Raw genomic sequence first — 12,645 nt, forward strand, 5'->3', positions numbered from 1 at the left:
CTGTTGTGACACCAACTGTTAAACATAGAAGCTTCTCTTCAGCTGGGTCCACGTCATTCCGGCGGCCTTCACTTCACTCTCGACAGATCTTCTCCAGTATTTTTCAGTGACACAATCTAATTAGCCAGGCGTTCATTATACTGCAAGACGAAGACCCCCCAAAAAACAGAAGCAAGAACTCCACTTCATGCAGCTACCTCAGTGTAGACTGGACTGAAGGCTGGAAGCAAAATAAAAGTCAAGTAGAAGAACTTGTGAGCTGTTGTGCCTGAAAAAGGCGGTTTCTTACATTTTTGCTAAACAAAGCAATTCTGTGATGTTTTAATTTTATTTGCCCTGACTATACAATTACCCTGCATGATTTTCAATAAAATCTGGAAAAATGTAAATGTGCTGAAAGTTTTACTCTCGTGTAAAGAATATTTTTTAGTCTTATAGAGGAAGGACAAATTTCAATCACAAGCCTTCAGCTGCACCTGAAATCCCCAAATCTGTGTTTGCCTGCGCGGTGGGACACCTCTGGGCACGAGCATGTGTGCGATGGACGAGCGGGAGAGCGACACGGGCTCAGAGACTGTTTCTTTCACCTCCATGCCAAAGCCCCGAGCTGCATGTGTCATGTAGAACAGAAAACACATGTGACCTATTTACAGGTTTCCTCAAGTGTGCGTATCTACATGTGCTCACCTCTCTCACCTCTCTCAGTGTAAGGGACCATCCCCTGTGAACGCATGTGTGTGTGGGTTTGTTTTGTTTTTTTCTCACAGGAAATGGGTTTTTGGTGAAAAAGAGACAGGGAGGAAGCACTCTGAAGAAAGCTTCTTTTCGTTTCTTTCCTTCTCCTCTTTCCACAAGACAGACCACATTTCACATGTGCATGTTCAGGAAATAAAGGCTTTGACTGTAACTTAACAAGCATGCAGATACACGTAATTACAACTTTGATGTAGTGGAAATGAATGTGAACCATACATCTTGTATCAGATAATCTGATATGCAGTGGGAATACATAAATCGGAAATAGGCTACCGTTTAATAAATGTCCCTTCAGGACTCTTTGCGGGTAATTTGAGACCTATGATGCACTTGGATGCTCATGTGCCTTTTTTTTTTAATGGCGTTTCTTCTTTAATACAGATTCAGTTTCATTTGTCAGTATACAAACTAGCCCTTACATACAAAGGTTACAGATCTATGTGAACCATGCAGTGACCTTTCTAGCAGTAGCAATGAGCAGATAAAAGCTACCTCCTTCTCCTCCCTGAGTGAAATGCTGAGCTGACGTGTTTGGATGGTGTCAGGAGGAGTTTGAAACTACAGGTCACAGCGCTCACACACACTGCTGCTCGGGCCCGTTTGACTCCTGAACCCTGAGGGACAGCTTTACCATGGCTCCTCCATATTTAATTATTATGTTGAATTATTCTGGCTCACTGCCGTGTTGTGCCACCGTGAATTGGGCCGTGGAGTCTGTGAGTGTATTTTTCAGTGTGCGTGTGTGTGTTTGTGTGTGTGTAGGACAGGGAGAGTGATGTGGCAATAGTGCCTGAGTTTGCCACGAGAACTGGAAGCCTTATGGAAAGTAAAGCCATAGCAACAGAATGAATTAATGAAAAGGACACGAATGCTAGGTTTAACACACACACACACAGACTCACACACACACAAGGCCATGCCAGCTGGTGGTTACATATTCAACGCAGATAAACCTCCTGATGCACGTAGGACCAAAACTTCTTCTACAGTACAAAAACATCCAGCCTGCAGCTGTCAGTAATGGTCTCTCAGCATCAGTGAAACCAGAGAAAATACACTTTTTAATGATCCACATGGTTTAAACTGGTGTCTCCAGCTATTTATCTCATCTACTTCTTTCAATATAAATCTACTCAACATGATAAAGTATAGCTGTAGCTGTAGAAGAACATATAGAAATATATATCATTAAAAATGTTTCACCCGGGCTAAATAAATCACTACTTAGGCATAAAATGTACTTGTCCCTGAGCGAGAACAACTTTGTGAGTTCGTACCTACTGAGCCAGTGGCGCTCAGAAAGTAGTCTGCAGCGCCCCCTTCAGGAGAAGAAAATAACACACCTGGGCAAAATTCACAGGAGGGGCAATTAGGACAGATTTTGGATCTAGTGATCATGTAGATGTACATATTCGTATTAGTGGTTTGGTCAACATTAAAAGTTATTGCAAGCTGTGTTTTTTGTAATTACATTTTCTCTGGTTTCTATATGAGCTTTATTCACAAAGACAATTGCCCCGAAATGTAAAGAGACATTCAGGCAGAAGGAAGGAATGCAAGCATATTTAATTTCTGAAATGATTTCAAAGGTTTGCCTTGTGGCATTTCCGCCACTGTTTACACAGTGACTGCCTGTATTTATAGATTTTATAGTCTGCAGAATGACACATTTAATGCCGCCAGTACAAATAAAACCAAAAACAACCTTTTGGCAGTCGGGTGTAAGACCCAAACTTAAAAAGCCAACTTTCATCAACTCAAACTTAATTTTGAAGCAGTTGCTAAATGTACAGCAAGCATACGCAATTAAAACTGAGTAAAGGATGAGCTTAAATGTAATTTTTAGCAAAAAGAACATGAAATAGGATTATTGAATTACAGCCAAAGCCTCAGTCGGATAAATTACAAGTAGCTGGAATTTGTTTAAGCGTTTAGTGGACTGCCAATCACAGTGAAACTTAACACTTAACATTTCAATTTCTGTTTTAATATCCTTGTTTTTATCCATCTAAAAGCACCATCAAGGCTTTAATTTTAGTCGAAACAAACACTAGTAAATGCCTTTTGTGAAAACGCACGGCTTTCAGTAGTCTGGTAATGGATACAGAAGGTTAAAAGTGAGAAAACTTCACTTGTCACTAACAACGTGGCAGAGAATATTTGTCCCCTCATTCAGTGTACAAAAAGCCTCGTTCAACTTCAAATGACTTGAAAAACAAAAGATTTTTTTTTTTTTAGTCAAACAAAGTAAGGTTAAATTTAAAAAACACACACATTAATTTTTACTTTTTTCTTCTTTTTTTTTTTAATTGTACAATAATACAATCACATTTTGTACAAATGCTGTTAACAAAAAAAAAAAAAAATTGTAATTCAGGCTACGGGGAGAAATGTTGGTGGGGGGCCTGAAAACAACGATGTCCTTGGGCACTGCACTTAATTCATACAGCATTGGAGTGAACACAGGCTACTCCTGCTGCTTGAAAGGGACAGCGACACCGCTTCTCTCCATTCACCCCATCATGTGTGACACATGCACACAGTGATGGGAAGGAGCAACAAGGTGGTCACCAGAGTCAGACGCAGATGAAGATCGTGTACAGAAAAATCCAATTTGTGTGTTTGTAGTGACAGCAGAGAAAAGGAGGTGGGGAGGGTATGGTGGTTCATTTGTTGTTTGGTCCAGGTCCAAAGAGTTAAGAAACTGAGGCGCAGGGTCAAAGGTCATTCGGCCAGGGTTGCTTAAGAGCGGGTGTACTTCCCCCAGATGTGAAGCATGAAGACTGACGCGATGAAAAGCAGGCTCATCACCAGCACGGGCACCGGACCGCTGTCACACAACAATGAGACGATGATTAATAACCAGATTCTCACACACACACACACTTTGCTGTAACCCTAACCAGAGTGCGAGTCTTAGCGGAGAGGCTGATTTTATTGATGAGTTTTAGAAACAAGGAAGGGGCTCTCATCTCTGAAGGAGGCTCTGAGTGGGGGGTGGGGGTGGAGGAGCGCATGGCTAAGTAGAAGCATTGCCATGCCAACCCTCTCCTCATCAGCCCTCCCTCTCCTCATCGGCCCTCCCTTTCCTCCCCCCTCTGTCAGAAGGCTGTAATTGAGTTGACCTTTCAGAGTGGATCCTTTAATGAAGCTTTGAGGCCGGCGTCTAACACAGGAACAAACATGCACTCGATATACAGCACTGTATACGGCGAGCGTGCCCTCCTTCGACTGCTGGAGAGACGCACTCAATAACCACCACAGCACCATTGATCAACCAATGACTGGCTATGGCCAGGAGGCAGGATGCCTCCTCTGCTGTTGGAGGGGGTTGGGCATTGAGGATGGAGCAGAATATAAGTTTGAGAGTTTTCTAAATGTGTACTTTACTCACATAATTACGTGTGTATATACACTCACACTCTTATTAGGCTGAATACATCAACTGCTTTACTGCTGAGTCACGTCTGGCCAATTTCCCACCATTAAACATGGCGAGTGTCGGAAATCCTGAGGATTAGTTTTGGAGTTGCGAGTGTACGAAAGTCAAAATGTCAAACGCTGGATTGGTTTGTGGCTATAAAACTTTTATAAACTATACTTACACTTTGAGTCCCGGTGAGTCTTCAGTGTAGAAGCGCCACATGCCGCCTGTGCCAGCAGATCCCGTGGTCCTGCCACCGCTGCGTGTACCACTGCTGGTAGCTTTCCTGTGCAACACAGATGCAAAACGATTTTTTATTCTACCAATAATCAGCTATTTCTTAAAAAAATTAAAAAATGTCATCACATTACAACACTTTTCCAGAATGGAAAAGAAACTAGATTTTAAAAAACAAGCACAACACAATTTCTGTCAATCATACTGTTGGCAAAGTTCATCAGACTTTAACTTTATTCAACTGTATAAACCAAATCAAAACCTTCTTTTAGGCTGCCATATATAAATCACCAGAAGAGGGGGGGAAAAAAAATCAAAAACAACAGTGCGATCTATTATACACTACGGCTTATTATGAATTTAATTTCAGCTACAGCAGCTGTTGATGAAAGAGCACTCTGAGTCATTGCTCCGTCATTCTTTGGATGAGATTAAACAGAGGTTAATGAGGTAATGAAGATGGTGGTAGTAATGGGTAATAATGAGACTGAGAGGAAGCAGTGAGTCTCTGATTACACACTGATTAAGCCAACAGCATAACATCTATCTGCTCTAATCTATGGGAAGGAGCACGCACGTACACACACGTGGACACACACGTGCACACAGACACGCGCACAAATTATCAACACCTATTCACAGGATGACGACATTAATAGATGGGTCACTACTGAGTGAGTGTGTGTGTGTGTGTGTGTGTGTGGGGGGGGGGGGGGGGTAATTGCAAGCTTTGTAAGGTGTTTGTGCAGCACAGTTATCTTTCTTACAAAAGATATTCTCTCACTGGATGGTGGAAGAAAGAAAATCTGGTGTTAAACTGGGTGTAGAGACAATGAAGGCTGCATTATCTATCAATTCCTCAGGACACCCTCTGTGCCCTTTTGTCATCAGCTTAAAATGCTGATGACATAAAGTGTGTGTATGCATACCTCTGTCTGACTGTGGAGCCTGCTGCACGGGGAGCCACTGTCTTGCTGGGGGATCTGCTAGAGGCTCCAACATTGGTGGCACTTGCTGCTGGTCCAGGCTAGAAAATAACCAGCACGTTTAAAATATACGACAACGTTACAGCGCATTCAATCACAAACCTTCATATCTGTTACATTTTCACACCTAAAACTAACCTACAGCACTCTGTCATGAGATTCAATAAATGCTTCGTGTATAAATAACTTATATTTGGCTTTAAAGTGTATATTACGTCTATATCAGATTACAAAGACTCTGACTGGGTACTTATACGGTTACTATCAAGCATCAAGTACCAAATCTCCTTCTAAAGCAGTCACATATATTTAACATTTACTTAATTAAGTACTACAATAGCCTGAAACTTTGTCTTGAGATCCTTTAATTCGTAGTTAAAAGAGCCACGTCTACAATTGATGAGCTAACGTTAGCATACTAGCTAACAGCTGAGTGCTGAATGAATGCGGTGGACAAGGCTAGCGTGACCAGTAATAGCCGTTCCAGTCAGATCTGAGGAGCTTACCATTTTGTTTTATTTGTCCAGATGCGAGCTAAAACGCTTTGGAGCTCTTCAAGCTGATGTCCACGTCGGAGAAGCGGCACACAGTCAGTGTGTGAAAAACTTGAGAAGAGAGCCCACAAAGCTGACGCTTGTCTAAAAAGGACACGACTGCAAAACACAAGACCAAAGTAGGCGACCAGATAGAAGCCTGAGTAACTGACCGCATTTAGTACAAAAAACACACTCAACAGAACATCATTTCAAGTGTTTATGCATTTTTGAGTTATTAAGTAATAATTATAAAAATATTTATTTCTAATGTTTTGAATTCGTTTATAAATATGTACATTAAATCAAAGGCAAATAATTGATTACCCTCGGTTCTGAAAGAGACGTGTCTGTCACGTCGGAGGAAACGCTAGCCATTGTGGCTCAAGCACGAAGCGGGGTGAGTCTAGTCGTAACGTTTGATTTGAGCCAAGATGGCGTCTAAACGGTAACTTTGTCGGACTGTTGATCGGTATTACAGACAGCTGAACGGGCATAATCACAGGTTGGTACATTTGGACAGGTTAGTGCGGAGACCCGAGCCTAAATTATTTTACCTAAAGATGTGGTTGTGTTTCGTTACTAATTCCGCGGTTGACGGATAACACATTATAATAATAACTGAACAAACGTCTAAAACGGCTTATAATCGTACTAACTGTCATCTAAAGCAAAAAAAAAAAAAGGTATCTGAATCAGGAATAACCTGTTATTAGCTCGACTTTTTCTCTCTGCTATATTGTGAACTAGCTGTTTGTCCTCAAATAGGTGACGGAGGCTGTGACAGTCAGACAGGGTGGTTGCCAGCAGCTGTGGGTGTATTTCCTTGCTGTCAACAGTTCTGAAGTACCTTCAGGGATAAAAGTTATAAATTAAGTGATGGTACAAACCACAAGGACAGATTCTTCAAGTTGGCAACAATGCAGGCCTGAAATCTTTCAAAGATTAGATGCATGAATCCCGGGTACCTTTTGCTGGAGAAAACTGTTTGTTGTTTTCATCAGCATCAAGTTTTGGATTGTTTGAATGCCACAGAAAATGTATTTTTTCTTTAATCTGTCTTTAATCTGTGCCCGAGGTTAACACTGACTTCTTTTTAACCTTAAAGCTGCTCATCTAAACTTTGTACTTCTGATTTGGGAAAATTAGCTATTTGCCCTTATTCATCTCAGTTTTAACTGTATTCCTTCTTGTCTATAGGATGGCACGGGTAGTTTTCCTCCATCCTGACCTTGGTATTGGGGGAGCGGAGCGGCTGGTGGTTGATGCTGCCGTTGCTCTGAAGTCTCAGGGATGTAGCGTTCAGATCTGGACGGCCCATTATGACCCAACACATTGCTTCTCTGAGACCCTCGATGAGGAACTTCCTGTGGTGTGTTAGAGTGCACTATGCTACTAAAGAAAATTATATCACTGGTAAACACAAACATTTTGTCACTGCTCCTGTTATTATTGTTCTAATAGGTGTGTGTGGGTGACTGGCTACCCACCAGTGTGTTTGGCTACCTGCATGCCCTGTGCGCCTACCTGAGGATGATCTATGTGGCCCTCTACCTGGTCTTCCTTAGCGGTGTGGAATATGATGTCATCTTCTGTGATCAGGTGAATTGTATTGCACAATAAGTGCCAGAAACCTTTTAAGAGAGAGGATATAAAAAGGCTTTTTAAAACCCCGTTTGGAGGCAAAGGCAGCATGAATGACTGTCATATATTTTTTCAGTTCTTCTGAGAAAACTGTGTCTCATAACTTACTGTAACTTCTCTGTCACTTAGCTGTTTTTTCAATGAAAAACAGTGAGTGGGTGCTTCCCAGTTGAGCATCTCAAGACGAAGGAGCAGATTTATTTATTTATTTTTAAACATTTGGTACATTAGCTTTAGGATATTTATGAATCCGCACATTTTACTGTTAAAATGGGGTGGAAACTTTGAGGGCTGGCAGAATATATTTAAGCTCTGTCTTGATAAAACACATGGCTTCATTAAATAAGCTACAGTTGGAATTAAAAACCTGCTGGTTCCAAGTGGGTCCAGTGGGATTTGTTTTCCAGATTTGGTGAATTTTATATTGATTGATCCTTGTGCAGTGTTTTAAACACTACAATACCATTTAAAAACAATCAGCCGTTTTATGACTTGCACTTCTGTTAAATGGGCACATGTCACATTTTCTGTATTTTGATCTTATCGTTGTTCCCTTTGACCCCAGGTGTCGGTGTGTATCCCAGTGTTACGACTGGGTCGCCGCAGGAAGAAGGTTCTGTTCTACTGTCACTTCCCAGACCAGCTGCTGACTCAGAGGAAGTCGGCCCTGAAGAAGCTTTACCGTACTCCCATCGACTGGCTGGAGGAACGAACCACAGGCATGGCTGATATGGTGCGTAACATCACACACAGCAATATGGTCAGATTACAGGACTGACTGTTTTATTTCATTTGTATAATAAAAATAGTAAGGAATGTTAACCAATCAGTGAACCAATGAAAGAAGTTCAAAAAACCCCAGCACACTTTTCAATCAGAGTCTGTGGGCCTACCAAAGGCTGATCCGGTGCATATCTGATTACAAATTATTAAAATAATAAAATTAATTTGTAGACTAATGGAATAAAGGGATTGACCATTTTATGTCAAAAGAGTTTTGCTAAATCACCGTGGAAAATTAATCTCTCATTTTGAATTTGATTCTCTCTCTCACACTTTGTCATGTAGATGTACAACCTTGAAAAGCATTCCTGCAGAGCACTAAGTGAATGATTTTATGGCTTTCGTGGGTTGTTTGGGGTGATTTTTGGAAGTCCAGAGACACTATCCTCTCACTTGCCTTATTGGTTTTTTTTTTTTCAATAACTAACTCTGCCGACTTTCACAATCAGCTGTTCCTGAAGACGCTCTGTGCCTGTGTGTAATAAGCAATTATACTAAATACTTACTGTGTAGTCCAACTACAATGAGCCTATCTTTTCATGGGCCAGGAAACTGGACTTTGTAGATACAATTTAATCGGGTACAGAACAGATTACCTAGTGTGAGAGCACACCTAGCTTTTCAGCCTAAAGACGTTTGAGAGAAGTAAATTCTCTCTCCTCGCAACTGCTTTAGCTCTTTAGCTATTCACCGGTGCGAAAGGATTTGATCTCCACATGTAAGCTGGTGTCAGAGCTCAGGCCCCTGAGAGAAATATGATGACATGTTGATTGTACTTTAGACTTTTTGGTGATCAAAGGCCTTATGCTGCTGTTCATGTTATAGGGAATTAAAATACCTCTGATTTATGTGAGATCTTTGTGAACAAATCTCTTTACGCTTTCTTTTAGATTCTGGTAAACAGCCAGTTCACCGCAGGCATCTTCAGGGAGACTTTCTGCAGTCTGAGCGGAGTCCAGACAGATGTCCTCTATCCCTCCCTCAACACGCGTACCTTTGACGAGGCAACCACTGAAGCACAGAGCCTGGAAGGACTGCTCCCCGAGGGAACTACCTGTCTGTTTCTCTCTCTGAACCGATACGAAAGGAAGAAGAATTTAGGCCTGGCTCTGGCGGCTTTGGCAACCCTGAGGAGCAGCCTTCCTCCTGGCCAGAGACCAGGCATTCACCTGGTGGTGGCAGGAGGCTACGATGATCGCGTCACTGAGAATGTTCAGCACTACACTGAACTGAAAGAGCTAGCAGCGCAGCTCCACTTGGAGGACTGTGTTACTTTCCTCCGCTCCCCCTCAGATTCGCTGAAGGTGGCACTGCTGCAGGGCAGCACCGCCGTCCTCTACACCCCTAGCAGAGAGCATTTTGGGATAGTTCCTGTGGAGGCCATGTACTGTTGCTGCCCCGTTATCGCTGTGAACTCTGGGGGCCCCCTGGAGAGCGTGGCAGACGGGGAGACGGGCTTCCTGTGCGAGCCCACGGCCGAGGCCTTCTCTAAGGCCATGGAGAGGCTCGTCAGGGAGCCACACCTCCGCAGGGACATGGGACAAGCTGGGAGGAGGAGGGTAGAAGATAAGTTTTCTCTTCAAGCCTTCTCAGACCAGCTGTATGGATACATTGTCAGGCTGAGCCAGTGATGTGAAAGCTGGAGGAGAGACAGGAGAAAACTTGTGAAGAAATGATCGTCTGCTGAACAGTGAAGCTGAGTATGGATGGCTCGGCACTACAGAGAGTAGGAGCGAGGATGTATGTGTATATGTGCAAGGAGGTGAGGGAAGTATCATGAGGACTTGGAGGACTATTAATCAGCATTCCCCTGGAGAGGTTGCTGTGAGGGGGAAAAAAGGACGGAATTTCTATACCAATTAAGAAAAGACTAACGAGTTTTCCAATCCTATCTTTACAAAAATACCAACCTTGCAAGTGTGTTCTTGTGTGTGAAGTTGAGGATGTGAAGCAGCGTGGCAACCAAGAGCCTCCAAATGAGTCTACCCAAAGGATTGATTGTTAGAGTGAAATGTTTTGCACTGTGTCTGAGTGTGTGTGTCTGTCTGTTGTTTTCTTTTCTACAGCACTCTTTGTCTTTGTGTGTTTTGGGGATGAAGAACAAGAATGTCGTTATCACCGTGTGCCATCAGGCAGCGCACAGTCGCCGATCGATAAGCAGGATGCGTTCCACTACTTCAGCTCGGAGCTTTGTTCCCCGGCGTGTATTCAGAAGACGCCGGCCTGTCCATGACTCTTACTGCTGCATGGAGGTTATTAGTAGATGATAGAGAGTGTTTGGCTTTATTAGAGGTCTGGCTGATGGGCAGTGTGCCTGTGCCTGTGTCTGGGTCATTATCAACGAGGAGAATAGCGGGAGGTCATTGTGTCTGTGCGCTGCCCTCTACAGCCTTCCTACTGTATAGAAATGCTCTTATTGACATTCCTGAAGTCTTAATAAACAAGAGGACACATAGTTTGCTGAGTCTTATGGAGCTTGCTTTGTTGGTAAGTTTTTGGCCTTTAATAGAGTTCACTAAGGATTTTGTGGGTGAGCATGGAGGCACAGAAGCATTCTTAAAGCCATGGATAAATCTGATTGTGCCTCAAGTTATTAAATAAAGCATTCTCAGACAAAGCAGCAGCAGAGGAGTTTCATTTTGCTCATTAGGAAAAGAAATGATAATGCACCCGTTGCTGCATTATCATTTCCAGAATCTGAGTTGTATCCTGGTGGGCTTGATTCTTCTTCTTAAATGAGATCTGAAAAGACTAGATCATTTGATCAGTCAATCAGGTGTACAACTAAAGGTTATTTTCCAGATCATTTGACCATTAATATTCCTCGAAAATAAAATGCAGTCCACTATATTTTAGAACACAAGGTAACATTACCACATATGAAATGTATTCTCTTATCCAAAAATGGCAAAATATCAATTTTCTAGAAAATACTTCTGAACTTTAGAAATGGACATCACCCTTTGATTAATGAACATCTGGTCTGAAACCTCAAGCTGAGACTTTTCACCATCTTGGTGTTTTAAAACCAGATAGTGATTCAGAAACCAAGAACATGGCGAAAAATCAGCCAGACACCGAGAGTCCCAACTCAGCAAAAAACAGCTAAACAATGACGCTATGAAGACTTTTCAATATTTCTGATGCTTGTCATCTGAACTTCACTGCAAAAATCTCTCCAAAATATGTCAGAAAAATGTCGTTTATCGCACAGATTCTGGTGCATAAACTGCAAATAAACAGTGCATTATTTTACCCCAAATCTTTGTGCACAAATGAAAATCGCACTATGTTGCCACACACGCCGATGGGTGCAACAGGTCAGTAATGGGCGATCCCTCACTTGTTAGATGATTGTGTGAACCACTACATCATGGAGCCACTTCATTACTTCATCTTTGAGTATAAAATAAGTCAACTAATCACTGCTTATCAACAACCCAAACCAACTGATTTAATGCTACTCTACTGTATCTTCTCACCCACCTAGTTGAACACAGCGTAGCTGTATTGAACAAAAGTGGCAAAATGCTCACTGTTGAAATTCACCAGGTCATATTTCAACTCCTGGTGCAGGAAACTCTGACAGTGACAGCTTATTGTCTCGGTGTTTGTAGTTGTTGACAACCCTGATTTGGGTTTCTTGAGGCACTTTGATCTCAGTAATGCGTGCGAATTCTGGTCTTCTTCACAATGCTGTCGTTGCTCAACTTTGGAATCATCATCTGGAGGAAGCTGCGGCATGCTTTCTGCGTCACATTTTCATCTTGAAGGGGAGAAAAAAAAGAAGAGGAGTTTAAATAAACGTACTGCATTTTGAGCTAATACAACAGCCAGCTCAACTGCAGTGTGTAGCAGGGAAAACATTTCTTACTTCCACACCCAAAATGGAAAACTTGGCCTTCTCCCATATAAACACTCCAAAGAGCCAACCCAACCATGGGTTTGCAAACTCAATCAAGTGTCCCACCTCTGTTGTGGACACACTCTGATCGATCTGCAGAAACAAAGAGCAGAGCTGGTGCACAGAAATTCAATAAAACCATGAAATTTGGCTGAAAAACAAACAAAAACTTAGCTAATAACTAGGTTTTATACATCCAGTCGCACTGGAAAGCATGACCAACAAACCCAAACTGTTGTACATTTTCTGCATATATTATAAATGTTCACCTGTCTCCATGTCAGTTTGGAAGAATTATAGTTGCACATTCCCATGACATCCATTGCTGCTCTGAGTTGAAGCCAACTGATGGACAAAAGGGCACCTTCCATATATAAG

The 12,645-nt window shown here is 42.2% G+C and overlaps 2 protein-coding genes across 5 annotated transcripts; one reads left to right on the forward strand and one right to left on the reverse strand.

Moving 5' to 3' along the window:
• Positions 1–3,035: 3,035 nt before the first annotated feature.
• On the reverse strand, positions 3,036–6,050 carry sec61b (SEC61 translocon subunit beta). The gene is made up of 4 exons (XM_085292218.1): positions 5,910–6,050; positions 5,347–5,444; positions 4,362–4,466; positions 3,036–3,586 (listed from the first exon to the last, which is right to left on the reverse strand). Exons 1-4 carry the CDS (start codon positions 5,910–5,912, stop codon positions 3,499–3,501), a joined length of 294 nt encoding a protein of 97 aa, XP_085148344.1. The 5' UTR covers positions 5,913–6,050; the 3' UTR covers positions 3,036–3,498.
• Positions 5,974–10,986, forward strand: alg2 (ALG2 alpha-1,3/1,6-mannosyltransferase). 4 transcript variants are annotated; one of them, XM_085292216.1, is made up of 5 exons: positions 5,974–6,076; positions 7,137–7,308; positions 7,401–7,538; positions 8,146–8,313; positions 9,254–10,986. In XM_085292216.1, the coding sequence occupies exons 2-5, from the start codon at positions 7,138–7,140 to the stop codon at positions 9,992–9,994; spliced, it is 1,218 nt and encodes a 405-aa protein (XP_085148342.1). In that variant the 5' UTR covers positions 5,974–6,076; position 7,137; the 3' UTR covers positions 9,995–10,986. The 4 variants fall into 4 exon arrangements, 3 of the variants coding, with proteins under 3 accessions (XP_085148342.1, XP_085148343.1, XP_085148341.1); XM_085292217.1 differs by lacking the exon at positions 5,974–6,076 and adding an exon at positions 6,314–6,336; XM_085292215.1 differs by lacking the exon at positions 5,974–6,076 and adding an exon at positions 6,318–6,441.
• Positions 10,987–12,645: the final 1,659 nt, after the last annotated feature.

The sequence above is a fragment of the Mchenga conophoros genome, linkage group LG11, assembly GCF_057382185.1.
Source record: "Mchenga conophoros isolate Kocher_MC1m ecotype Shallow Benthic linkage group LG11, M_conophoros_male_GT1.1, whole genome shotgun sequence".
Lineage (NCBI taxonomy): Eukaryota > Metazoa > Chordata > Actinopteri > Cichliformes > Cichlidae > Mchenga > Mchenga conophoros.